The following is a 25,605-nucleotide window of genomic DNA, read 5'->3' as shown; positions in this document are numbered from 1 at the left end:
AGAATCAATGACTGAAATAAACAATTATGCACATGAACACAATGACACAATGATTGTACATGGAAATCAAATGCAGGAGAAAAACCACAAGAAGTAATTGCTTTTATATAAACTTGTTGTTCTTTTACAATAATTTGTAAGCACTCACCGACTAGAGGCTACAACCTCTATTTTTATGAGCAACGACTCACTGGAAGCTCCAACTCGCACACTTTGCAGGCACCAACATACCAGAAGCACCAACCCCCACTGACGTCTTTGTGAGCACCAACTACTGCACCCAATTTGATTTTCCACCTTGACAATGTTGCTATCTTCAAGGGATGATGGACAATTTAGTCACTTCTATATTCTCTTCTTTATATTTCTCTTTTCTTAGTTTGTATCTGCATACTCTTCTTTTACCATCATATATGTCTTATTTATATCTGCACAATCCTCTTTTGCATATGTTTATATTCCACTTCTATATCTACATATATATCTCTTTTATATCTGTATTAATTCTCTTTTCTATCTATTCACACTCTTCCTATTTATCACTTAACACTCTCATACTTCTTACCTTTTCATTTACAGTTTTTTTCATACTTGTAAAGCACATGCTTCATATTGATTTTATACCCTTGTAACTAGAAAAGCACGTCTATTCAAACTAACACCTCTTTGCTTTTAACTCATTTTAACAAATTAATCGCAGTCCTCATTAAATAAATCGGACTCAAATGCATTAATAAATAAACTTGTCTTCGCATATAATGACTTATGTCTTCTCTATTAATCATAAAATATTTGTTGTTTCCAGACAATTGTTTATATTTTGAATGGATTTCTGCCATCGTGACTGTCAACGTCGATCACAGCACTGCATCTGACTTTGTGAAAATAATCAATCTTCAAACATGTTTGCCACCATATCGCTGAAGATGCTATTGTCACAATTTCTAAACTGGATGGCAATATAGTTCTATCGTGTCTTTAATAGTGATAATGCTGTAGATATTTCGATCCAGATAGGTTCTCGACTTTTAGCATATTCGTGCTGCTTTAAGTTTCCATTTATTTCAATGCTACTGTACACCTTCGCTGCTTGTTGATACATTGCTAATTATCCATACTTGTCACTGCCTTCCCAAATTATATGTTTCAAACTGAAATATGTTACCTTGTCACTGCTCTTGAATATTTTTATCTCTGTATACAAGTCTCCAAATAGTTCTGTTATTTCTCAGAACTGACAGCATATGCATCATTGTTAAGCATTCATTCTTTCCAAAATTGCTGATGCGTTTATGTGAATGATTAATTGATGTTTCTTTAATTCTATGACTACATATCATTTTTGTGAATTACATCGCTGACCCTTATACTTTGTCTTCCAAAGTCCCCAATGGCTCAACTTCAATTATTCTTACCATTTGTTGCTGCATATACATGGATAGCAGTTGCTGATATACAGTGACGTGTATGTTCATTTCATAGCTGCTATCGTGGTTTGTATCTGTGATGTGGACTGTATCATGGTTTGTAGTTTCCATTTTATACAAATCATCGATAAACATTATCTCATACTGTTTCAATAGTTTATTACATTCCTGATAAATATTATAATAAATATTTTTTCAAGGCTGCCTTTGAGTTATGCTGACTTGGAAACTCACAGTGACTTAGTATTCTCATTGTTGACATGCATATTATTCTCCATTTGAATGCTGTTGTACTTGATGGTGATCTACCACCGTAATTGCCTGAGATCCATGTTAGCTCATCATTTGTTGTTTCTTGACCTGGAGGACCAGCAAGTGCATATATTTCTTTACAACCGGTGCCAAACATTTAATATTTAATATTGGTTTAGATATTTTCAGTGTAATTTTTCACCGTATCACTTGTTCCTTTATGAATCGAACTCTTAAGACTCTTGATGGCATCTCTAGGCACTTTGCAAGCAGGCGCCTCCCGATATGTCTCTTTTCATATATATATATATATATTCACAGTGAAGCTATTTCGCATCAAGTTATAAGCACCACTGGTTTTTTCAATAATATCTTTGAAGTGGTTCATGTCTTTTTCTCATGTTCTTATGAAAAACCTTCTTTAAACATTAACATAAACCTTGTCTTCACTAATGAGAAGATCTTCTGGTATAGATTACATATTAATAGTGTGTCTCATCTTAATTGCTCAAGTTGTTAATGCTATTAAGTCTTTCCAAGTGCCAAACTTTGCGTTACTCATTTTCTTCTTATCTACCTTATATCCATACTTCTTTCAGACCTTTGACATTGATGATGCTTTAGCTTCATTCATGCTCAGGAAATCCTTTGACATCAATGACAATACTTCCATCAGGCAACACATATTATTCTTTTAATGTCAGCTTCATCTCATGCCATCTTCAAATGACAGTTGTTGTCTTCATTATTTCTACTTGGTGGTGAATTTTCCTTAGCTGCATTTATTTTCTTAGAAGTTTATTTTCCTGTGGATGCATAATACGCAGTAGCATATGCTATGCTTTTGCATAAATTGTGTTGAGAATGTTAGCCTCATAGTAAATTGAAGCAAACTCTCAAGTAAATATAATATATGATAATTGCTGAAAAATCTAATTATGAAGTACTGAATGAATATATATATATATAATCATCTACTTATATTTTCATATTATCAAATGCCAAAAATACCAATCATCTTTTGTATATCGGTTATAATCTAAATACTGATCAAATAATGTATTGGTTGCAAATGAAATACCGATCACAGTAATTGTGCGTTTGTTATGTTGATACTCTGATCGGTATCTGCTATTTGCAATTGTTTTCGGGCAGTTTGTTATTGTTTCGATGGGAGTTTAGAGGCATGACCATGTAGGGTCATAACTCTACGTGGCATGAGCCACGTAGGGTCATGCCCCTACACGGGTGTGCCCTTTCACATTAATAATTAATACTATTCATGGCTGGGAGGAACATCAATCACCAAGGCAATGCAAATCCTAGTCATCAAATGCTCAGTCTGCTGTTCAGTCTAAAACAGATATATATATTTCAGAATACAGATTTATATGCCATATTATATATGTCACATTAAATCAAATTCACTCAATGTTATTAGTGATATATATTCAGTAAATCTGCTATTAGAGAAATCAATCACATACACATATTAGTACAAAAATTCTGTCAAACTAAGATAGATTGAATCTGCACCAATTCGATCGATAAAATTAACATGTTATCGGAGCCAAATTGGTAGAGATATTGCTAAACTAATTTCTTAAATTAAAACATCATGGCAAACAATGTTAGAGTCGAGGATAGGCTTGAAGGAGCAACAAGTTTCTTCTCATGGAAAATTCAAATTATAACAATCCTTGAAGAATTGGAATTAGAATCATTCATTGAAATTCATTGAAATAGACATTTCAATACCTGAAGACTAGGCAGAAAAGGCCACTTGGAAAAGGCGAAATAATAAAGCTAGGAAAATCATTGTCGATTTAGTAAAAGATCATATTCTTCCTTCCATATCAATTCTCAAGAAAGCATTTGAAGTATTTAAAACAATTAAGGATACATTTGGGATCAACAACTGAAGTAGATTGCTCACATGAAAAATCAACTTATGAATATAAAAATGAATAAAGGAGAATCAATCTCATCCTACGTTGGAAGAATTTACGAAATAAAGAATCAACTATCTTCTATTGGAAAGAAAGTAGAAGATCAAGAATTATCCATAATAGCACTTAGAGGACTACCTATATCTTGGGAAGCATTCATCCAAGTCGTCAACAGACCGTCAATACCAGCTTTTGATCAACTTAAAAATGATTGCACCTCAGAAGAATCAAGATTAATTTCTAGAGGGATCTTTTCAAATCAAGAGGGAGTAAATCAAACTCTTTTCTCAGTCTCTAATAACAGAGGGAAGAGAAAATTTGAAGTGGAGAAAAATGATCAACAAAAAGGAAACAATAATTACAATAGAAAATATTTCTCTAAAGTTCAATGTTACAAGGTAGAGAAAGTTGGACATACCTTCAGACTTTGTCCAAAAAGAGAAAAAATTCTAGCTTCCTTAGCCGAAACATAAAGGAAGAAAATTTGTTGTTCTACTCAGCTCTATCAAGTGAGATGAAATCCAACGAAAATGTGTGGATAATAGACAGTGGTGCATCTCATCCCATAACAGGATTTAGAGATAAGTTTGAAACTTTTGGAAGTTATATAACTGAAGGAGTCACCATTGGAGATAACTCCATCTATCCAGTAAAATGAATTGGGACTTGTTCTATACAACTAATAACTGAGATTATTCTAAAATTGAAAGATGTTCTTTTCGTACCTGGCATAAAAAGGAATCTAGTATCCATCTATGGACTTGTTGATGAAGGGTATCAAGTCACCTTTAATGAAGACAAAGTTTTGTACTGGCTTAAAAACTCTCAAGAATGCTATCACCATAGGGTCTAGAGATGGAACTCTATATAAATTGTGTTACATTCGAAAGCAAGCCCCAAATCATGAAGTAGTAAATACTAATGAAATATGGCATAGAAGGTTCGGACATATTGGGTATAGTACACTATCAAATATAGAAAAAATCACCACTGGAACACCTAAATTAAATTCAAACCATATAGGCATTTGTAAAGGATGTGCTCTAGGAAAGAATGTAAAAAGACTTTTTTCTCCTAGCAAACACAAGTCTAAATCAGTGCTAGAACTAGTCCACATTGATTTATGTGGACTTATGCCAACACTTTCTCTAGGAGGATTCTCATACTACATAATCTTTATTGGTGATTTTTCTTGGAAAACTTGGATTTGTTTTCTAAAGGTCAAAGACTCAAATGAGGTTCTATTGAAATTTAAAGAGTTCAAAGCAGTTATGGAAAATCAAACGTAAAAAAAAATAAAAACTCTAAGATTAGACAATGGGGGTGAATACACCTTTGAAAGTTTCAATTACTTCTTCACCTTTGTTGGGATTAAGAGGGAGTATACTTTACCTTATTACCCTCAACAGAATGGGGTGGTAGAAAGAAAAAATAGAACCCTTGTTGAAGCAGCAAAAGGCATGCTACATGATCAAAATTTACACTTCTCATTTTGGGCTGAGATCACTAATACTACTGTATATATTCAAAACAGATGCCCACACTCAATCCTACAAAAAAAACCCCTGAAGAAGCCTTGACGGGAATTAAACGTAACCTAATACATCTCAAAATATTTGGTTGCCTTGTTTACATTCACATACCTAAAGAAAGGAGAACCAAGTTAGAACCATCCGAGAAGAAAGGAATATTTGTTGGGTACAATGAGAACACCAAAGGGTATAGAGTCTATATACCTAAGTAAAGATCATTTGTAATCAGCACAGATGTCAAATTTGAAGAAAACACCGCCTTAAAATTATCCACTAGTACAAAAGATGAGCCCATCACAAAATTAGATGAAAATTTGCAAACAAAAAACCAGAGGGAGAACATATCAGAAGAGGATGAATGATTACCACACACAGAAAAATAGAGACAACTCTAATATCAAGAAAAGGCCATTATGGGCAAGGAAAATGATTGAAGAAAATAATATTGAACCAGATGCAATCTCTTAGAAATATTATGTATGCATTTTTTGATTCAAATTAGTGGAAATGAGACATATGGAATAGAATAATATGTTGAAAGATATCATATAGAGTGTATACAATAGATATAATCAGCATTATTTCCAAGAGGGAGGTGGATCACATTCTTCAAAATTATTATTTGAACTTTATCCCTTAACCATACATTTTTGGTTCTTCTCGATTTAGCCTTTGCCATTTGGCATCAATAAGATGGCAATAGACATTTTGTGAAGATTGGAACCCCTTAATGGAGCATGGACTAAGACGTTTCCAAACATCCAAAGGTTACTGTGTAAAGTTTCAAGGTATTATGTTCGAGGGAGACTATGAGATGGCTTGTTGAGTATTATCTTTGAGGGAGACTATGAGATGGCTCACATACCATTGAGAGTTCGTTGATATAGAATTGTTCTTGAAAGAGGAGACCCAATATCATAATATTGGGATGACGAGGGGTAAATTGCCTTAGAGTTATGCATTTCATCAAAAGATACTTCATTGCTAATGCATTTAGAGTGTTATGATGGATTTAAGAAGCAACCCTTGTGGAATATCGTGATAATGTAGGAGGTGCCAATTTTGAGATGTCTTTCAAAGTTGACCACACTCGAACTATAAAAGTATGTTATAAGTGAACCACCAAATGTTACATGTTGGAGGACAATGTTCAAACTCCTCCCATTTATTAGGGGTTGTGAGAGATTAGAGGTGTTTCATCCAATCTATAATAATCATGTGGAAGCACTTCTATGGATGGAGGGCTGCTCTCTATTACAAGAATTCAAATCAAGTTGGCCTTTTGAGGAGGCAATAATAGATTATACATGGAATTTATTGGATGATGATTAGCAGTTGCCCCTAAATAATGAGATAAGACGATTCTTTGCAATGAAGAAAAAAAAAAGAATCTAATAAGCCACAATTAATGTGATGCAAAATTATTCAATGATATAAGAGTTGGAATTTTACATTGTGGGGGGGAATAATAAACAGTATTCTATTCCCATTTAAAAGGGAGATGTCAAAGAAGAGTTACCATCAAGGATGTGTCGGGATGTTCATGCTGTAAAAGAAGATTGGTACATTAGGCATGCTACCACATATTGTGCAAGACTCAATCTTATGACCGTAGCTCCAACGAAGTTTTGATCTAGGGTTCATTAGTCATTTGATGATCATGCTAGATAAAGTGTGACTTTTGAAGCAAATATCTTTGATGACCGAGATTATGAGTATCCTTTTATGACAAGAGGGAGTTTGGCACATCTGTCAAAGAGGGAGCAGATAGATGATATGTTTCAGTTTGCTTTTGAAAATCTTCGTCATATTGGCTAAGGAGTAGACTATGTTGAGATGGTTTCTCTACTAATTAGAAAACAATAGGAGTTAAAAGGACTATGATTCATGGGATGAAGTTTCATGAGAACCAAGTATATCTAGACTATAATATTCCTAAATAGATTGATACTTGTTAAACCAAGGAGCATGACAGTTCATTAGAGGCAACCTTGGACAAAGAGAGGGAGCAGATAGAGGATATGTTTTAGATTCACAGGGGGTTTTTGACATCTTATTGGAAATAACCTTGACAAGGAGGTCAAAAGGTTAGTGTTTCTTTGTGAAGAAGTTCCAAGTGGAATCCCTTGTAATACATTCTTCTCTATGAGAGGTAGGTGAAAACCTTATTCTCTAATATGATTCATGGTGTATGTCATGACAACACCACATGATAGTATGCGTGGTGACCTCATATGTGTACGGGCCTGCCCCTTGTGTACATCATGAGTAAGTGACGACTTTCAAATGATTATCACTTGTATTTGCAGAAGTTATTGGAAGGTAACGATCTTGCAATAACTTAAGTAAATGTTGAAACAAATCATGATGGACTATATCTTGTAAATGAACAACTAAGTGTTAGATGTCATTCACTTGATGGTTTATGAGTTATTTGTATTGATATATGATAGGTATTTAGTTAATGTTGTATGTTGATATTCTGCAGGCCATTACCTTATTGAGTACTCAGTTAATATCATGTGTTGATATTTTGATAGGCCAATACTGAGAGTACTTGGTGAACATCATGTGTTGATATTTTGATAGGCCAATACTCATGATATTAAATGTGATATCAAAATGGTAGATAACTTTAGACCAAATATATCCTTAAAATTTGTCATTCCTAATATTACCAATGCTGTAATACTTATCTTGTGTTTATCCGCCCTAGCTAAGAGGTAGTGTTAGTATTTTGTAGCTTTAGTCAGATAAACCTATGAATAATTATGTATTCGATACAATTTGTTCATTATATATGAGATAAATTAATAATGATATAATGATATGTATGTATGTATGTATGTATGTATGTATATAAATTTGTTATTATATTAATAATGTCATTAATGAATAGACATGTCCAATGAAGGGGCACGTCTTTTCATATCGTTATTCCCAATATAAATACAAGGGAAATTGTTGCATTTGAAAAACACATACTACATAAGTAGTGCTATTTCATTTGCAGCAATCTCAAATTTTTAACAGTTACAAATTCATGAAATTAAAATTGAAGAAGAAGCTTACCCAATACATTATGAGGAGTACAAGGAAGGTACAACAAAACCAGACGACACCCGATCCCACTGGTTTGAGAATGACAAAGTAGTGAAATTTGAAGAACCTAATATTAAAAGAATGAACTTGGGGGATGAGGACGATCCGAAGGTAATTCAAGTTGGGGATTACTGGGACTTGGTATTAAAAAGAACATTCATTTTTTTCTAGAATACAAGGACGTATTTGCATGGACGTATAAAGACTTGGAAGTAGTACCACCCAACTTATGTGTCCATCAAATTCTCCTCATATGAGGAGCAAGACTAGTACAAAAAGACCATACTAATTAATAAAAACTATGCAGTAAAAGTACAGGAAGAGATTGCCAAGATGCTTGATGTCGGTATCATCTTTAAGCTACAAACTAGTGAATGGGTTTCAACTATAGTCATATCGTTGAAAAAGGAAGGTAATCAGATATGGATCTGTGTAGATTTTAGATGGCTAAATGTCGTAACTATGAAAGATCACTTCACAATTCCTTTTACAGATAACATCTTAGAAGAAGTCATTGACCATGAAAATTTCTTTTTCATGGACGGATTTAAGGTTATAGCCAGATCAATATCGCATAAGAGGACATATTAAAAACAACCTTTGTGGTGGTGGACACATGTACTGTTGGATGTTGTTTGGTCTTTGTAACACACTTGCTACCTTCCAAAGGATTATACTCCACATTTTCGATAAGATGTCCATTGGGAACTTGAAGGTTTCTTTAAATGACTTGTCGATCTATAGTGGGAAAGAGCATCATCTCAAGACCCTCAAGGAGTGCATGGAGTAATGTTGGAGGGCCAAGTTGGCACTAAACCGAAAGAAATGTCGTTTAATGGTACCACAGGGCAGATTGCTAAGACACTACAATTGTAGAGACAATGGACAATGGAATAAAAGAAAATATGTCTCCAACTGATTTGTAGAGATAACCTTATAGAGAAAGAATGAGAAAGAATTTCGAGTAAAAATAACAACAGGGGTTTGAAAAAAACCTTCATAGCTAATGTGTAATGGAGATGCATCGTGGATTTGTTAAAAGCAAACTTAGATGAGGAAGCTGAACCTTTGATATAGCCATATGGATGCTAGCTTGGTAAATGGATTGAATATGGGGAGAATCTATAATTGGTCTCAATTCCTCTCTGAAAAAATGTAGAGGCCCTCTGCACACAAGTAGCTCCAAAGCATTGGGGGACATTTGCTTTGACAAACAAAGTGGCACCCTACCAACCCACAATGAGTTAGTGGCCTTACCTTAAAACATTCAGCGCTGGGAGTGGTGAACCAAGGAAGAAAAGAGAAAGGTAGGAAGCTTCCACTAATACATGGAGCACAAAGCAAGAAGAAGGAAGCTCAGATTAAGAAGGGACAATAACAGAAGAGACAGGTACGAAATACATCTTCTAGTTTTGAGCAGAATGAAGATACAAGTATGGAAGACCATCTTAGGAATGCCCAGAGATGTCACATTCTTACAAATTGGAGAAGGGCCCGTGCCAAGAGTAGTACCGGAATAGGGGATGGGGTTTACACTAGGCGATATGGAGGAATGAGGATGACATCCATCAAAGGGCCTAATGGAAGGACAACGTACAAATGAGGACAAGAGTTGCATGAAACCTTTTAACCCTACAATTATTAAAGTATTGAAGATTAGGAAAGTGGATGTATTGAAGGAGACAAAGACACCTATAAAACACCAGTGGAGGACACCTGCATGATCCCAAATTGATAAGGCCATACATATACCGTATAAAGGCCCAGTTGTGCAACACCTTCTAGAGAAACCAACCATACTATATAGGATGACATGGAAGTTGGAAGAGCTATAAGAGGTACAGGGTTAGATGTAGGCAACAACGGTAAGGAGGAACCAACATTCCCAGATTAGGGAGCCAAAGAATAGAATTCACGACGTCACAACTTTCATCTGTAACACAGTTAGCCCCCATGGAATCGATACCACATACTACGGTGGTGGATATTAGATCACACAAAAAGGCAGTGCACATCATCAGAATCAATAGTCCGTAGGGAGTAGAAACTACTCAACCCATTGCCCTAATGGTCACACTTGCACCTACTCAAACTAGTAAAGCGAGGACACAATGGGAGGAGATATAGACTAACCATTAGGAGAATAGCCTTGGACAAGGAGGTGAGAAAGGTACGATGGATGAAGCGAACTGGCTACTGGAAAATTTTCAGATGGGAATAAAAGAAGTTAACCCGATCCCTGCCTACTTTGATGAGGATGAGAGACCTATGGGAGGAGCAACAAGGTCAACAAACTGAGGGGGAAGATAGAATGGAAGCAAAAAGCGGACACCCAAAGGACATCGAAGGAGGAATGACAAAAAGTGGGGCACTATCATTTGGAGATACAACAGAGAGATTTGTAGCGGAAATAAATCTCATAACACAAGCTACCCAAGAGATAATCTAAAGGGCAAAGGAGTTAGATATGGGAGTGATAGTAAAGGCGACAAAGTCATTGCTGAAATTTATGTAGGTCGGATGTTATGAGGAATTCAACACACTTCTTGGAGGAGGTGTCGAAAGGGAGGAAGATATGGAGAAATTGGAGACATCCTAAATAGTATAGACATACATGGGACAACTACCCCTCATACTTGTATTAACATAGATGGAGGAAACATTTAGAACAACTTTTATGGAACTATAACAGGTAAAGAGGTAGGCAACAAAGATCAATGGAGAACGGGCTCTCTTAGTAGCAAAAATATAAAAGTTAGAAATGGAATGCAAATTGGATAAAGCAGAGAAGCTTGCAATGATAGATAAGGACAAAAATGGACGCACTAACACTATTACATATGACACAAGCAAAGCAATTGGCCACAAGAAAAGGACTTGAAACTCCCAAAAAAACAACAAGCATGAGGCACCATTCCAGGGACTTCCTCACAATCTTTCCTCTTAGCACTACTTGTGATTTTGTTAGCTCATTTTTGTCTTAGTCGTTTGGAAGACGACTATTTTTTTAGGGGGTGATAATGTAGGCCAGTAATAAATAATTTTTATACTAGAGGATAAAAGTTGTTAGTAGGGGAGTTGGGTAATTGGTTGTAGCAAAGGGATGTGTTTGTTGGTTTACTTAACCAACAAGGATAATATATAAGAAAGGATAGATTTGTAAGGACTATTTTGGAATTAATAAAAGATATCATTCCCTCGCATTGCATGGTATTATGGTATCACATCGGGTTGTATATTGCAATTGAATTTGATTATTGGCGATGGTAGATAAAATTATTGGGTAAAACTGTAACACACGTTCTATATAGGACCATCTTGACACCATAGGAACATTCCGCACTCAGCTCCCATGAAACTCTTGATTCATTTGTTTTTGTAATTGCTTGACGAAAAATTGAACATTTAATATATATCAACTGGAAGGCGTTTTGATAGAAACTTTGTCACATTAGGTAAAATGAAGTCTCACACACCCTAGTAAGGAATTTTGCACCTTCTTTCCTAGATTATAATATTTAATAGTTTTTTCAAATCTCAACAAGCTTGATAGGTACTTTGAGAGTCTTGTTTGAAACAAGAGAGGTTTTATTTCACAATGGTGCGAAATTAAACACTTTAGGGCAATCGGAACATTTTTTGGCAATGAAGTACTTGACATGACGATTAGGAAATAAAAAGTTCAAAATTTGGCAAATATTAAAATGATATCAAAAAGAGGTAAGTAGTTTTGTTATTGTATTGTGACTACCTAATTGTTTGTATTTAAAAGGCAAAGTTATGACATAATCAACAGAAATGGGGATCAAAATTTTTGAGATTACTTTTTTGACTACATTATCCCATATGATGACATATATTTGTTTTCAATGTAATTTTACGTTACAACTTTTTCCATCGATCAACAATTTACATTAGGTTGAGCTCATAGATATAGTGCTATTTTGACTCCATGCCAAGAAGTTGGAACCATGCATTTCTATATATCATGTATGTTTTATGATCATAGTGTACTTTGTTTTTCTTCTATATTATCAAATAATTTGTGTGCTTCACACTACTAATTTTTAAGGCATGACGATCGTTGTTATGCTTATAAGCTTTTGTGGAAGTAAGTGTAGTTTGCAAATTTCTTTTGCAAGCACATCTTAGAATTACATAGAATCAAACTTGTTATATTTAATGTTAATGTTTGAATGTTGGGTTTAATTTTAATGGTGACAGGTAATTTGTTGCATTTGGTTTATCCTACATAGCTAAAACTTGAAAAACTTTCAAGGAAATGACTTATCCTCCAATGGGGAAATGAATTAACATCTAATATTTTTATTTTGTTCAACTTTGCATTGTATTTGTTTTCATTGTAATATTGTTCTACAAGGTCTCACTGTGTCAACATTGTAAATAAATGTATATTTGTTTTTTCAGGAAGTTCTGCATACATAGAACAAGCTATACCTTTTCCAAGAGATGGGAAACAGGTACAATGTCTAAACAACTTTTCATGTAGTTTTTACTAGCAAGAATTTGATATTAAACTCCTCTTTTTAGTATTTTTGGAATATAAGCTTATGAAGTGTTCAAAATGTTTTCTCTTCAGTATTTTGGGGCTGTATAAAATTGATTCTCGATACTTCTGAATTTTTTTAAAGATATAGTTGGGACTATTGTAATATGATAAAATATTTTCCTCCAGTGATAATTGGTAGATACCATAGGTCAACTCTTCATTGTTTGACAAATGATATTCTCTAGCTGGCCTTATTGAGAAAGATTAATCTTATGGCATGAAATGTGGCCATTGCTTCGGCACCAAAGTATTTTTTAGGTGCAATGTTGGAATTTATTTCCCATTGTTCTTGTATGTTGTTAATATTAATGTTGTTGATGTTTGGTAGATTTAGTTGGGTAAACTACGAGACTAAAATATATATATATATATATATATATATATATATATATATATATATATATATATATATATATATATATATATATATATATATATATATATATATAAGTGTGAGATATTATATATATAAATTATAAATGTATTAAATATATGAGATATTATATAATCATTTGTTATTATTGTTAGATTATAATGGTTAGACATGTCGCATGAGGAGACATGTCTTTCCATGTCTATTCTTGAATATAATTAAGAATGAAATCATTGCCATTGAAATACACATACCAAGAAGGTAGTACTATTACATTTGTAGTGATCCCAGAAAAACAACATGGTATTAGAGTAGGTTCCCTATCGCTTGTGAGATTGCAAGAATGATGAAAGCACTTGATGAGAATTACTTCTATGACATTGTTCGAATTCTTTCAGAAGGGGATTATGGCAACATCTATTTTTGTGCTTTTCTATATCATCAAAGAGAAGACTTACTCGAAATATTTTTTGTTGATGTGATCAGTCTAGAGATCTTTCATAGAAATTTTATAAGAGTAGAGAAGGATTTGGGCTAGAATTCCTAAATGTATTGAAGTATTACAAACGATTGAGAAGTGTTTCTTCTGTTGTGGAGAAGAACATGGATCTGCTTGTATATAGGATTTGATTGAAGTAGCAAGGAACTTCTATGGTGCAAATCCTCCTCGACAACCTTGAATTTGACGCCCTAGTGATTCAGAGCAAGGGCACTGCACCTTGCAAAGGGGTGCTTCATGTGATAAATCAGGGGTGTACCATGCAAGCGAAGGTCTTCGATTCGTGCATAGTAATAATGTCCAGGAGTAATGGAAAATCGAAAGGAAGTAAGTCATGTGTATGAAGCTCTCTTATGTAGCGATCATGAATTCTAATATCGAATGCAATTTGAATGAAACATGAGAAGTCTTAGAAGTCTTAAACACTTCTCGCTAAAATGTGGTTGAAGGCTTACAAATGGGTGAAGCAAAATGTTACTATGTATGTGCTGACACATTATGAGAGTTTGAAGCCTCCTTTGTGAAATTAATCTGATAAGTCTTCACTTTGTGTGAAAGGAATTAGAGTGAAAATTGCTAACTCGTTATCTTAATATATTATTGTTGCGATAGTAATTTGTACAGGATCCTGTATGTGCGATCTTGATGGTTGAAGTATCAAATGGCGAATAAATTAATCACCTTCAATGTTGTCAGCGTGCTCTGCTAGATTCTAGAATTTGCTTGATTTTAGATGCATTGAAAGCCCACGAGTTTGAAGATTGGCTTGATCAACACCGTTGATAACATCCATATGAAAAATGGTGACAATAGACTCCATCAATAACATTAGATAACTGCATACGATAATAATTTGAGGCATTCCCTTTGAATGCCAATAAACGTATTGGCCAGTAGCAAGGGAGAAAGTCATTAGACCAACCACTAAGACTTTAGGTATCAAGCCAATTAGGGAAGAGGGAGATTGAGATTCAGAGGGAGCCTGAAATTTCATTAGAGGCAACCTTGAAAGAGAGGGAGCAGATAGAGGACATGGTTCAGTCAACCTTCAATGATATTGGTCATATTGATTTAGAGGGAGTAGATCATGTTGAAGATGGATTCTCCAGTGATCAATAAATTATAGTTGTCACAAGGATTGTGATTAATGAATATACTTCATGACTATGTTGATGGGCCTATCCCATGTGTACATCATGAGGATGTGAGGAATTCCAAATGATCATCACTTGTATTTGCAGAAGTTATTGAAAGGTGACGATCTTACAATAACTTAATTTTCTATTATGATGGATATCTTATGATGTCTATGAAGATCATGATAGATTATACTTTGCATGATTGATGTTCATATGGTAAGCATTATGAGAATACACGTGCACATACTTTATGAACATTTTGAGTACTTGGTGAATTTTATGCAAATTGATGTTCAAGAGGTTATGACACAGAGTACTTGGTGAATATCAAATGAGTTGACATTTAGGAGGCCATTACTCATTGTACTTGGTGAAAATCTTGCAACTCAACATCCCAGAGGCCATTGCTCATAGAGTACGTGGTGAATTTCAAAAGAGTTGACATTCAGGAGTCTTATACTCCCAATATCTTTATATTAAATTGAGTTAATATATGGTGCTCTATTTATCCTCCCTAGCTAAGAGGGAGTGTTGATGTTTGGTAGCGTGAGGTGGATAAAATATGAGACTAGAATGCATGTGTGTGTGTGTGTGTGTATAAGTGTGAGAGGTAAGATATATATAGGAGATATTATATAATCATTTGTTATTATATAAATTAGGTTATAATAGATAGACATGTCTCACGAGGAGACATGTCTTTCCATTTCTATTGCATATTATAATTAAGAAAGAAATCGCTGGCATTGAAGCACACTGATGTAGGAGCATCTTGGGGTAGTCAGCAGTCCTATATGCAGGAGCATCAAGTTTGGATTTGTGGACTTAAGCTTTGTGCAATTGGGGATGTGTTCGAGGCATATTTTAAGAGCCATTTTGGTGACTGCTGGTAATGTTTTCTTGATTTATTGGTAGACTTCAGAGATTGCATTTGCAAGCTTTGATTTGAGGGAGTTGGTATGTGTGCTCTTGGATTTGGATAGTTGGATGACACCTGGACCTATGCCTAATGGTGCGTATTTTTATGTGGTCATATGAGTTAGTAATGCATTATAAACTTGGGCCTTGTCATAAGTATTTAGTTATTTAATGTTGGTTGCAAAGGCGACTTGTGGCTTGAGGGATTATTTAATGCAACTTGCTAGGCCAACCTGTGGGTTGGTTTAGTATAAGTAAGTGGCAGTCTTGAGATGTCTTGAGTCATTATTCAGATTCAGTTCATCATGGATTAGTTGAGAGGAGCGAAGTGTAGCAGAGCTAGTAGCTAAGTGTGGGCTTGGGAAACAAGAAGGTTGCTTGGTGGGTTGCGGGCACAACCTTAGATTTTTCTTGGGATTTTTTACCAGATTGTGGATCTAATCTAGCTAGGTGCATGGATCTTGTGAGGTCTTGCAGAATTGTTATTGTAATTGCTTATGTATTTGGCCGTAACCCAAAAGGCCTTACAATCGAGCATGTTGGAAGAAAATCTTATGGTTATATTATGAGAATTGTCGTATTTTGGATCTAAATCTTTGTGTTATTCTTAATATTCCGCTGTGTGGTTAATTGTTGGGGGTTAGGACATCTCCTTTGGGGATTCTCTTGCCTTGCACTGCATCAAGTGGTATCAGAGCTGGTTGATCTTGTGGATTTGTTGCTTTGGGTTTGTGAAGATCTTGAAAGATGCCTCTAAGATTGGACCCTAGGGAAATTGCAAACCTCTGTGATGTTGTGGAGCCAAGGATGACAGAGAAGATTAGATTAGATTTTAGATATGAGATGGAGCTGATGAAGAATGATATGGTTGCTGAGATCTTGAGAGCCATGGTGTACCAAGGCATGTGGGTTTTGAAGATGATTATGAAGAAGTTGTTGAAGACTTTGAGGTTGCTAGATTTGTAATGTCCCAAATTTTTAATGTAATAATTAAATTAAATTAATTAATTAATTGATCCTAGAATTTAAATAATATAATAAAAGGACCTTTATTAGTCACTTTAATTAATATGGGGCCCAAGTTAATATTTGTATTTGTGGTTTCGATTGATTTAATATATCTTGGACTTATTTTAATTTTAGTTTTTGTTGTTAAGTGTTGCTGTCGACTATCTTTGTACACCCTCGGAAAGGTTTTCCCCGACGGGTATTTAAGCACAGCTTGTAAGTAGTCGTAGGTATGCATTTTGGATTATTTCTTTGTTTTGCGAATTCCCGTTGGGATTCTCCGTTCGCCATTTCAGAAGTGAAAGATCTTCCCTACTTGGCTTTCCGGTTTTGGTGGGATTCAACCCTTACCCTATTCCATCGCCTATAATACTTCGCTTGGATCTAGCAAATCGGAGCACCATCTTGTGACAAATGTTATTTGAAGAATGTATATGTTCTATCTTTGTTCGTGTTTTGGCATTTTCTGATGAATTTGGGTCTTTAAGTTCTAGTTACAGTACTGGACATTTTCCCACCATCCACACACCATCCATCTCACAATTGGATCTTCATTCCGTACCCTCCCTTCCTCACCGCACAAACTTGTTCCATCACCGTATGACAAATTGGGCCTTCACTCCCCTCCTTCATCCACTGTACGACCTATCTGGCCTTTGTCATACAACTGCCCCCATACACCATACGACCCTACTGTACGACCTTCCCTTGTCCTCTGATTCCACCCTAAGGCCATGAATTGCCTACCGCACGGCCCCTGCATACCTTCTACCATACGACCATCAAGTGCCTTCCCTACTGTACGACCATAAATGTAATACCTTAAAGCCTTGTTTTCAGCCCTATTCTTTGTTACTGTACGGTGCCAGTATTCCTTTCCCCACCATACAAACCCCAATCCTTTCATCGTCATACATTGTCCATTCCATACAATTCTATTTCAGATTATTCATTTAGCCTCCGGAGGTCAAGAACATCATAGGATATAGTGGTGAAGACAAAATTGATCGAATGGGGAGAGCTATGGAAGATAGAGCTGGATAGTTGGATAGATTTGGAGCTCAATTGAAATTGAAGCATAAAATGGATTTTTCTAATTTTTGAGGCACTTTGAATCCTGAAGATGTGATTGGTTGGATTGGTGAGTTGGAAGACTACTTTGAGTTAGAGGATATTGGAGATCTGCTCAGAGTGAGGTTAGCACAAACTAAGTTGAACGAACTTGCTGCATTATGGTGGAAAGAATTGCAAAGAAATAGAGAAGAAGGTGGTGAAATGGAGATCATTAGATGGAGATTGATGGTGACAAAATTGAAGGCTAAGCTTGTTCTTGCTGATTATGAACTTGAATTGTTTAAAAGATTGTAGAATTTGAAACAGAAGGATAAATCTCTGAAGGATTACACTGAGGAGTTTTACAAGTTAACTATTCAATCTGGACATATAGAATTGTCTAAGAAAAAGGTGGTTAGATATATTAATGGCTTGAGATTCAATATCCAGGATGAGTTTAGTATGTTGAAGATTGATTTAGTTGAGGATGGTTTTTAGTATGTTCTGAGGGCAGAAATGAAGTTGAAGATGAGACATCAGGGTAATTCTTGAGGGAAGGAAATGAAGGAACAATATGAGAAGGATACATAAATTACTAAGGATGATTGAAAACCTGTTGAGCATAAGAGAAGAACAACTAAGGTTGCATTTAAAGGTATGTGCTATAGACGTGGTAAAGAAGGATATAGATCTTTTGAGTGTGCCAATGCTGACAAGAAGGCTGGTGATAGAAGAACTGCTATGGTGAATGAAAATGTGGACTCAGTGAATGAGCTTGAGGTGGAAGAGAACTTGCCGGTGCTACGAGCATTGTTTGGTATGAAGGTGCTGGAACCTTGTCAAAGAAGGAATTTGTTTGGGACTCGGTGCAAGTCTTGAGGTAAATGCTCGAATGTAATTGTGGATGGTGGTAATACTGATAACCTAGTTGTTGAGGAGATGGTTCAGAAACTTGGTTTGAAGAGAGTGAGACATCCTTGTCCTTATATGATTAGTTGGTTGCAAGATGAACATGCTCTGGAGGTGAGGGAGCAATGTCTTGTTAATTTTAAGATTGGACAATATGCAGATCAAGTGTTGTGTGATATTGTGGACATGAGTAGTTGTCACATATTACTTGGTAGACCTTGGCAATATGATTGCAGGGCAGTGCATGATTGTGTCAAGAATATGCTTATTGTTGAGAAGGGTGACAAGAAGTTTTCGTTGATTCCTTTGCAGAATGCAAAACTTGGTAGGAGGAACCTAAGTTTTGGTAGCCAGGTTGAGTTGAAGGATTCTCAAGGGGTTAGAGATTAGCATGGGACTTGTTGCACACCTAAGATAGATGGGAAGATGATAGTTGTAGGAAAAGAGTTGTGGACGAGGAACAAAGGAAAGAGTTTGTAAGTTTATGTAGTGGAGGACATGTATGTGAAGAACCAGTTTGGGGTTGGAGTTTTGAATCCTGAAAGATGTTTTACTAGCTATTGAGAACATCTTTTCTTTGCACCTGGGGTGTTTGATGCAGGAGCATCATATGGTAGTTAGCAATCTTGTATGCAGGAGCATCATGCTTGGATTTGTGGACTTATGCTTTGCATAGTTGGGGATGTATTCGAGGCATATTGGGGAACCTGGTCCTTAGTGCACATAATGATTGAAGTAATCATCTTGAACTTAGAGCCATTTTGGTGACTGTTGGCAACCTTTTCTTGATTTACCGGAATACTTTGTAGATTGTATTCACAAGCTTCGATCTGAGGGAGTTGGTGTATGCGCTCTTGAATTTGGATAGTTGGATGACACGTGGACATATGCTTAAGGGCATGCATATTTATGTGGTCATATGAGTTAGTTATGCATTGTAAACTTGGGGCTTGAGGGCTTATTTAATGTAACTTGCTTGGCTGACCTGTGGCCTGGTTTACTATAAGTAGGGGGATCCTGAAATGTCTTGAGTCATTATTCAGATTCAGTTCAGTATAGAGCAGCTGAGAGGAGCGAAGTGTAGCAGAGCTTGTAGCTAAGTGTGGGCTTGGGAAACAAGAAGGTTGCTTGGTGGCTTGTGAGCACAAGTTTAGATTATTCTTGGGGTTTCTACTAGATTGTGGATTTGGGCTAGCTAGGTGCGTGGATCTTGTGAGTCTTGCAAAACTGTTACTGTAATTGCTTGTGTAATTGGCTGTAACTCGAAAGACCTTAGAATCGGGCATGTTGGAAGAAAATCTTGTGGTTCTATTGTGAGAATTGGTGTGAATTTGGATCTAAATCTGTGTTATTGTTTATATTCCGCTATATGGTTTATTGCTAGGGGATAGGACATCTCCTATGGGGATTCTTCTGCCTCGCACTGTCACACACATACCAAGAAGGCAATACTATTACATCTGCAGCAATCTTGGAAAAACAAAAAGTTTGACAACATCTTTGATTCATTTACATTTCGAATAGTAATCTGATTTTCTTTTTAGTAAATTTTTTTTTGTCTTTGTCTAGTTTTGTTGAACTAGAAACGAAAAATAAGCTATGCTTGTAATATTTATTGTAGATTTTATTTTAGCAAACATAGTATATGTTCATGTACAAATCAATTTTAATTTGTAATTAAGAATTTTTTTTTGCATCTACTGGACAGTTTGCTTAACCTGTTCATTTTTGGCAATTCAATTGTTGATGGTACAATTGTTGTAGTCACACATTACATAAAAGGATGTTGTTAGAGTTTCTGTGCAGAGTACGTAGATGGTTGATGTTAGAGACCAAATCTAGGCTAGTTCACTACTTATAAGGACCACTGTCGAATTTTTTTGAAACCATTGATACCAATGCTGCTAAGAATTTAGTATGGAATACAATTCTATCAAACCAAGGATACATGATGATCATGCTTTTATTGCGCGTTCATCAAGGTTTCACTATTAGAGAGAGTAGTATTGGTAGCTTTATGTTGTGAAATAAGATAGAAGAATATATTTATATTCTTGTGGTTGATATAAGGGATACTTGCAATGCCACATAAAGAAAAAAATCTTTCCAAACTTTTTGTTATTCTTGCTAGAATTGCCTAGTGTCTACTTGATTACTATTTTGTTAGGAATACTTTTTAATTGTGCCAACATGCGTACCGTAGAGTGCCAGAGGGGGAACATGTATTTGATGTTGTGACTGTGAAAGAATAGTTAAAATAAATGCTATTTGGAACACAACATTTATATCTATTATGATAGGCGTTTTATAATAGCCAGTGAAACATGGGGACTCACACCCCCTCCCAGAACTCGAAGTATCTGTCCCCGAGATGTCCCCACAACGGGTATATGGAGTACCCAAGTACCCCCACCTCCACCATTCCAGAGCCACACCGCCGCTAGGATGGGTGCTTGAATTTCTATTTTTGAATATTACTATTGGGTATGTACTATTTTACTATGTTGAATGTTCTATGATTCTAGTTAGTGTTGCAATTTTGCCATGTTGAAGTATTTTAATTTTGTATGTTATGCTAAAACATCATTTTATAGCTAACATGGTATCTTGTGGCTAAATGTCACATCCCTGACATGAAAAACCCTAGATGAGACAACTTAATAAGTTATAATTAAATACTTATTATAAGTTTGCAATCATCAAGCTTTCAATAAAGAACATGTCAACTATACCATAGGAGCATGTTCGATGAATGAAACATGTCGAGAAGATAGACTAAGTCCATTGAAAGTAAATGAATCATCATTGCATCAAAGACTAACAATCAATAAATGAGTTGCAGGTTAAGGGGGTATGACTATAATCCGTTACAAAAGCTAAAAAGTAATGTATGAAGAATATCACTGACGTCATGGAATAACATCAATTTCTAAACATCTGATGAATGGAAGCAAGGAATAATATCAATATGATGATAAATAAAATATCAACAATGATCAAAGATACTGACTATAATGATGTCTTACATGGAAGGCTGACAAATATGCAGTGAGCAAAATGATTGAAGATATATCCAAACTGCCATAATGATTACCCAATGGATAGTGACCAACTTACTTAATGCTGGAGATTATCAGCAATATCCAGCAATGATATAATCTTTGATATCAACCAAAAATGTCATTATGTTAATCAATGACCTACAGAATTGTACAAGTGACATAAGGTATCAGAATACTTGATAATCAATTGATAGCAAGATTAGCATTCAAGATTTACGAGCATAAACTAATCCATTATCCTGCAATTATCAATATGGAGTAAGTTCAAAACCAATTGGAGTGAAGGCATCAATTAAGGGAATTATGGAATGACACAAGTGAAGAGACATGGATTGTGTCTTATCATTTTCAAAATTAAGATATAAAAGGACAAGGTAATCAGGTAAAAAATACAAGAATAATAAGAATAGAGCAGAATGTTAAACTCAGATCTGCAGATGTGCAATCTGGGATCTCAATCAAGCGAAAAGGGTATCAGGCATCAATCAGAAGAAAAACAGTGAACACCTAGCAAGGACAAATTAAGTTGTTTCAGTGTCCATTCGAAGGATCGTTGAATAAAAGAATAAGGACTTAGAATTGTACAAGAATACAATATCCTTCAACAATTCAAATTCTTAGTACCAGAGAGGAATCACAGTAATCAGATTTGAATCTAGTGTTAATATTATTCAATTTTTGGTAATGCAGAAGTAAGGATTAATTTATCAATGTGAGTTTTATAATGCATTGTGGTCTGTTAATAAATATTAAGACATGGACATGACAATAGTCTGACACAAGGAAGGGAAGAAAGTCTGCAATTAAGGGAGAACCGATGCAATGGCATTGTATTGTAGCAGCAGTTAAGGGAGAACAGCTATAAGGGCACTCTATTACTTATTTTAAGGCATCAAATCATCCATAATTCTATCCAACCAAACTTTCTCACAAGTTGTATTAAATGAACTCTTGTTTTCATTTCTTTGATTTCTGAAGTGCCAGAGAACTTTGGTTATCATACATCTGAAAAATCACATTGTGTGAAGAACCCCTGCTGGTTCCAACTCCAATTCTACAATGCCCCTTGTCTATCTGATCACAATCTGTCGTTATGAAGCTCAAGGAATATTATCCAAAATTTAGCATACAATGTTCGAAACTGCTGTTATGAATTTTCTGTATGTTTTCTTTAAGTTTGTAGGCTGCAATTGAAGTTATTGAATGCTTCTGACAATGCAAGGCTGTTATAGAAATAATATACTAGTTGTTTCAGACTTTTGACAAATATATATGTGACTGGAGTTTACTAGTACAGCTAGTAGACATAAAGATACACTTGCCACTCATCCCAATGTGCACCTACCGCTACAAGGCATTTCTACAAATACTTGACATGCACACTAGCGATTCAATATAACTGAAACACATAGCTACAACTTCACATTTCATCAAACAGTTATTGTGCAACCTTGCAACTCCTTATTTCAATTCCAAACTATTTTCAATGAACAACTAATAATAGCCGCAACTTGAATTTCAATTGCAATATAAGCAGTTGCAATTACAATGACCAATTTATTTAAACACAGAAAATTCTGAGAACTTGGTTATTATCTCACTTGTCATTGTCCGGATTGCCTGGTTGACAAAGTGCACTCCTCTGTCACTGGTTAACTGCAAGGGTATGCCAAACTGAGTCAATATCTGTTCATAGAGGAATTTGGCTGTACTTATTGCTGTGTTGTCTGAAAGTGTCCTTGCCTCCACCCATTTTGTAAGATTCTTTGTCGCAATGACTATATATTTGCATTTGTGAGTGTTGTTGGTAGGTAGAGGGCCCACAAAGTCTAAACCCCAGCACTCAAATAGCTCGTGTGGTTGCGAGGGAAATAGTGGCATGAAGTCTCTTGTGAGTGGTTTCCCTGCCCTCTGACATGTATCACAATTGAGAACCCATTCTCGGGCATCTGCATGAAGTGTAGGCCAATAGAGTCTTGCCAAGAGTACCTTCCGGGCTGTAGCATCCGGTACCATATGCCCTCTTGCCAGGCCTTCATGGGACTCCTTGAGGACCCTAGGGATCTCTTCCTCCATCACACATCTCCTTAACACCTCATCTAGCCTCATCTTATACAATAACCCTTTTATAATCATCTGAAATGTCTTGCTTTTCAATACAATCTATCTCCTTTCAGCCACTAGCATTTCTCTCAGAAAGGTAGCAGTAGATAGGAATTGGCTAGTACCTTCGTACCATTGTGGCAGTATGACAGTTTGAAACAAGTGGGCATTTGGAATGTCTTCATTTACTCCATTCCCCGCAGGTTCTTTTGACTTTATTTTGGATAGCCGATCTGTGATCACATGACTCTTCCCTAGCTGAACCCCGATTTTAAAGGTGAATTCTTGGAGAAGGATTAACCACCTACTTACTCTTCCTTTGATAATTGGCTTGTTAACCAGATACATAAGAGCTTGACAATCTACAAAAAATGTAAAAGGAGTGGCTAATAAGTGATGTCTAAACTTTTGAACTGCATAGAACATACCTAGTGCTTTTCTCTCTGTGGTATTGAAATTTCGTTCTGCTTTTGAAAGTAACCTGCTAGCAAAGCACATCGGGTGGTCCAATCCCTCCTTTCCCATTTGTGCCATAGTGGCGCCTAGAGCATAGTTAGATGTGTCCACATGGATGTGAAATTCCTTGTTCTAGTTAGGATATATAAGGATTGGAGCTCCCACCAATCTCCTCTTGAATTCTTTAAAGGCCTCCTCTTGGTCCTTTTCCCATGCAAATTTCTCCTATTTTTTGGTTAATTTCTCCAAGGTTAGGGATACTTTTGCAAACCCCCTTATAAATCTCCTATAGTATCCCACGTGCCCTAAAAATAACTTGACACCCATCACATTTGTGGGAGCTTCCATGTCAGCAATGACTGATTTTGTTAGGATTCGTATTCAATCCTTCTTTGCACTCTATATGTCCGAGGAGTCTGTCTTAGGGGATCATGAATCGACATTTCATTGGGTTTAATGCTAGCCTAGCCCTTTTGCATCATTCCATGCATTCTCGTATAGCCTTTAGGTGTGCTCCTTCCGCTGCAGATAGACTAGTCCTCTAGAAAGGCCTTGAAATTGCCTATTGACATCCCATCAAATACGTGACTAATAATTTATTGGAATGTGGCTGGTGCATTACACAACCCAAATGGCATCCGGGTGTAAGCATATATTCCATCTTCCATTGCGTAGGTGGTTTTTCAGTTTGTCCGCTTCATCAATGCTGATTTGGTTGTACCTTGAAAACCTGTTCATGAAGGAGTAGATCTCTTGTTAGGCCACTTCTTCCAAGATATTGTCCGTTAAGGGGATTGGAAAAGGGTCTTTTATAGTTATTGCATTTAGGTACATGAAGTCTACACAATTCCGGATTTGATTTCCATCTTTTTTCAAGAATATAACTATTGACAACACCCACTTGCTGGTTTGTACTTTGAATATTATGCTAGCCTCAAGCATCTTAGTAATCTCCTCTTGAACCTTAGCCACATAGTTCCTATTCATTCGATAAGGTCTTCTACGTACTGGTCTTGCTCCGGTGTCAAAGGTATTCAATTAATGCACAACTCAGGTGTTACTCCTTTTAAGTCCTTGTACGTCCCAACAAACATATCTTTATACTTAAGGAATATTTTGTGGCACTCCTTTTAAGTCCTTGTACGTCCAAGCAAACATATCTTTATACTTAAGGAATATTTTGAATGTTGCTGCTTTCAAAACATGATCCTAGTCATCTCCTTTAAAAATTTGCTTATGTTGGTCCCTTTCGC

General features: G+C 35.8%; 1 protein-coding gene across 3 annotated transcripts in view; it reads left to right on the top strand.

The window, feature by feature from the left end:
- LOC149533884 (Holliday junction resolvase MOC1, chloroplastic-like) overlaps positions 1-25,605 on the top strand; it is a 112,999-nt gene that overhangs the window by 51,622 nt on the left and 35,772 nt on the right. For all 3 annotated transcript variants that reach the window (XM_089804795.1, XM_089804797.1, XM_089804796.1), the window contains exon 3: positions 12,691-12,743. In XM_089804795.1, coding sequence (XP_089660921.1) covers positions 12,691-12,743 — 53 coding nt within the window. The remainder of the gene's footprint in view (positions 1-12,690; positions 12,744-25,605) is intronic.

This window comes from Cupressus sempervirens, chromosome 10, assembly GCF_028749045.1.
Source record: "Cupressus sempervirens isolate cs-2001-9-10 chromosome 10, ASM2874904v1, whole genome shotgun sequence".
Classification (NCBI taxonomy): Eukaryota; Viridiplantae; Streptophyta; class Pinopsida; order Cupressales; family Cupressaceae; genus Cupressus; species Cupressus sempervirens.
The sequence above is the reverse complement of the archived record's forward strand: the minus strand, read 5'-3'. Positions and strand labels throughout refer to the sequence as shown.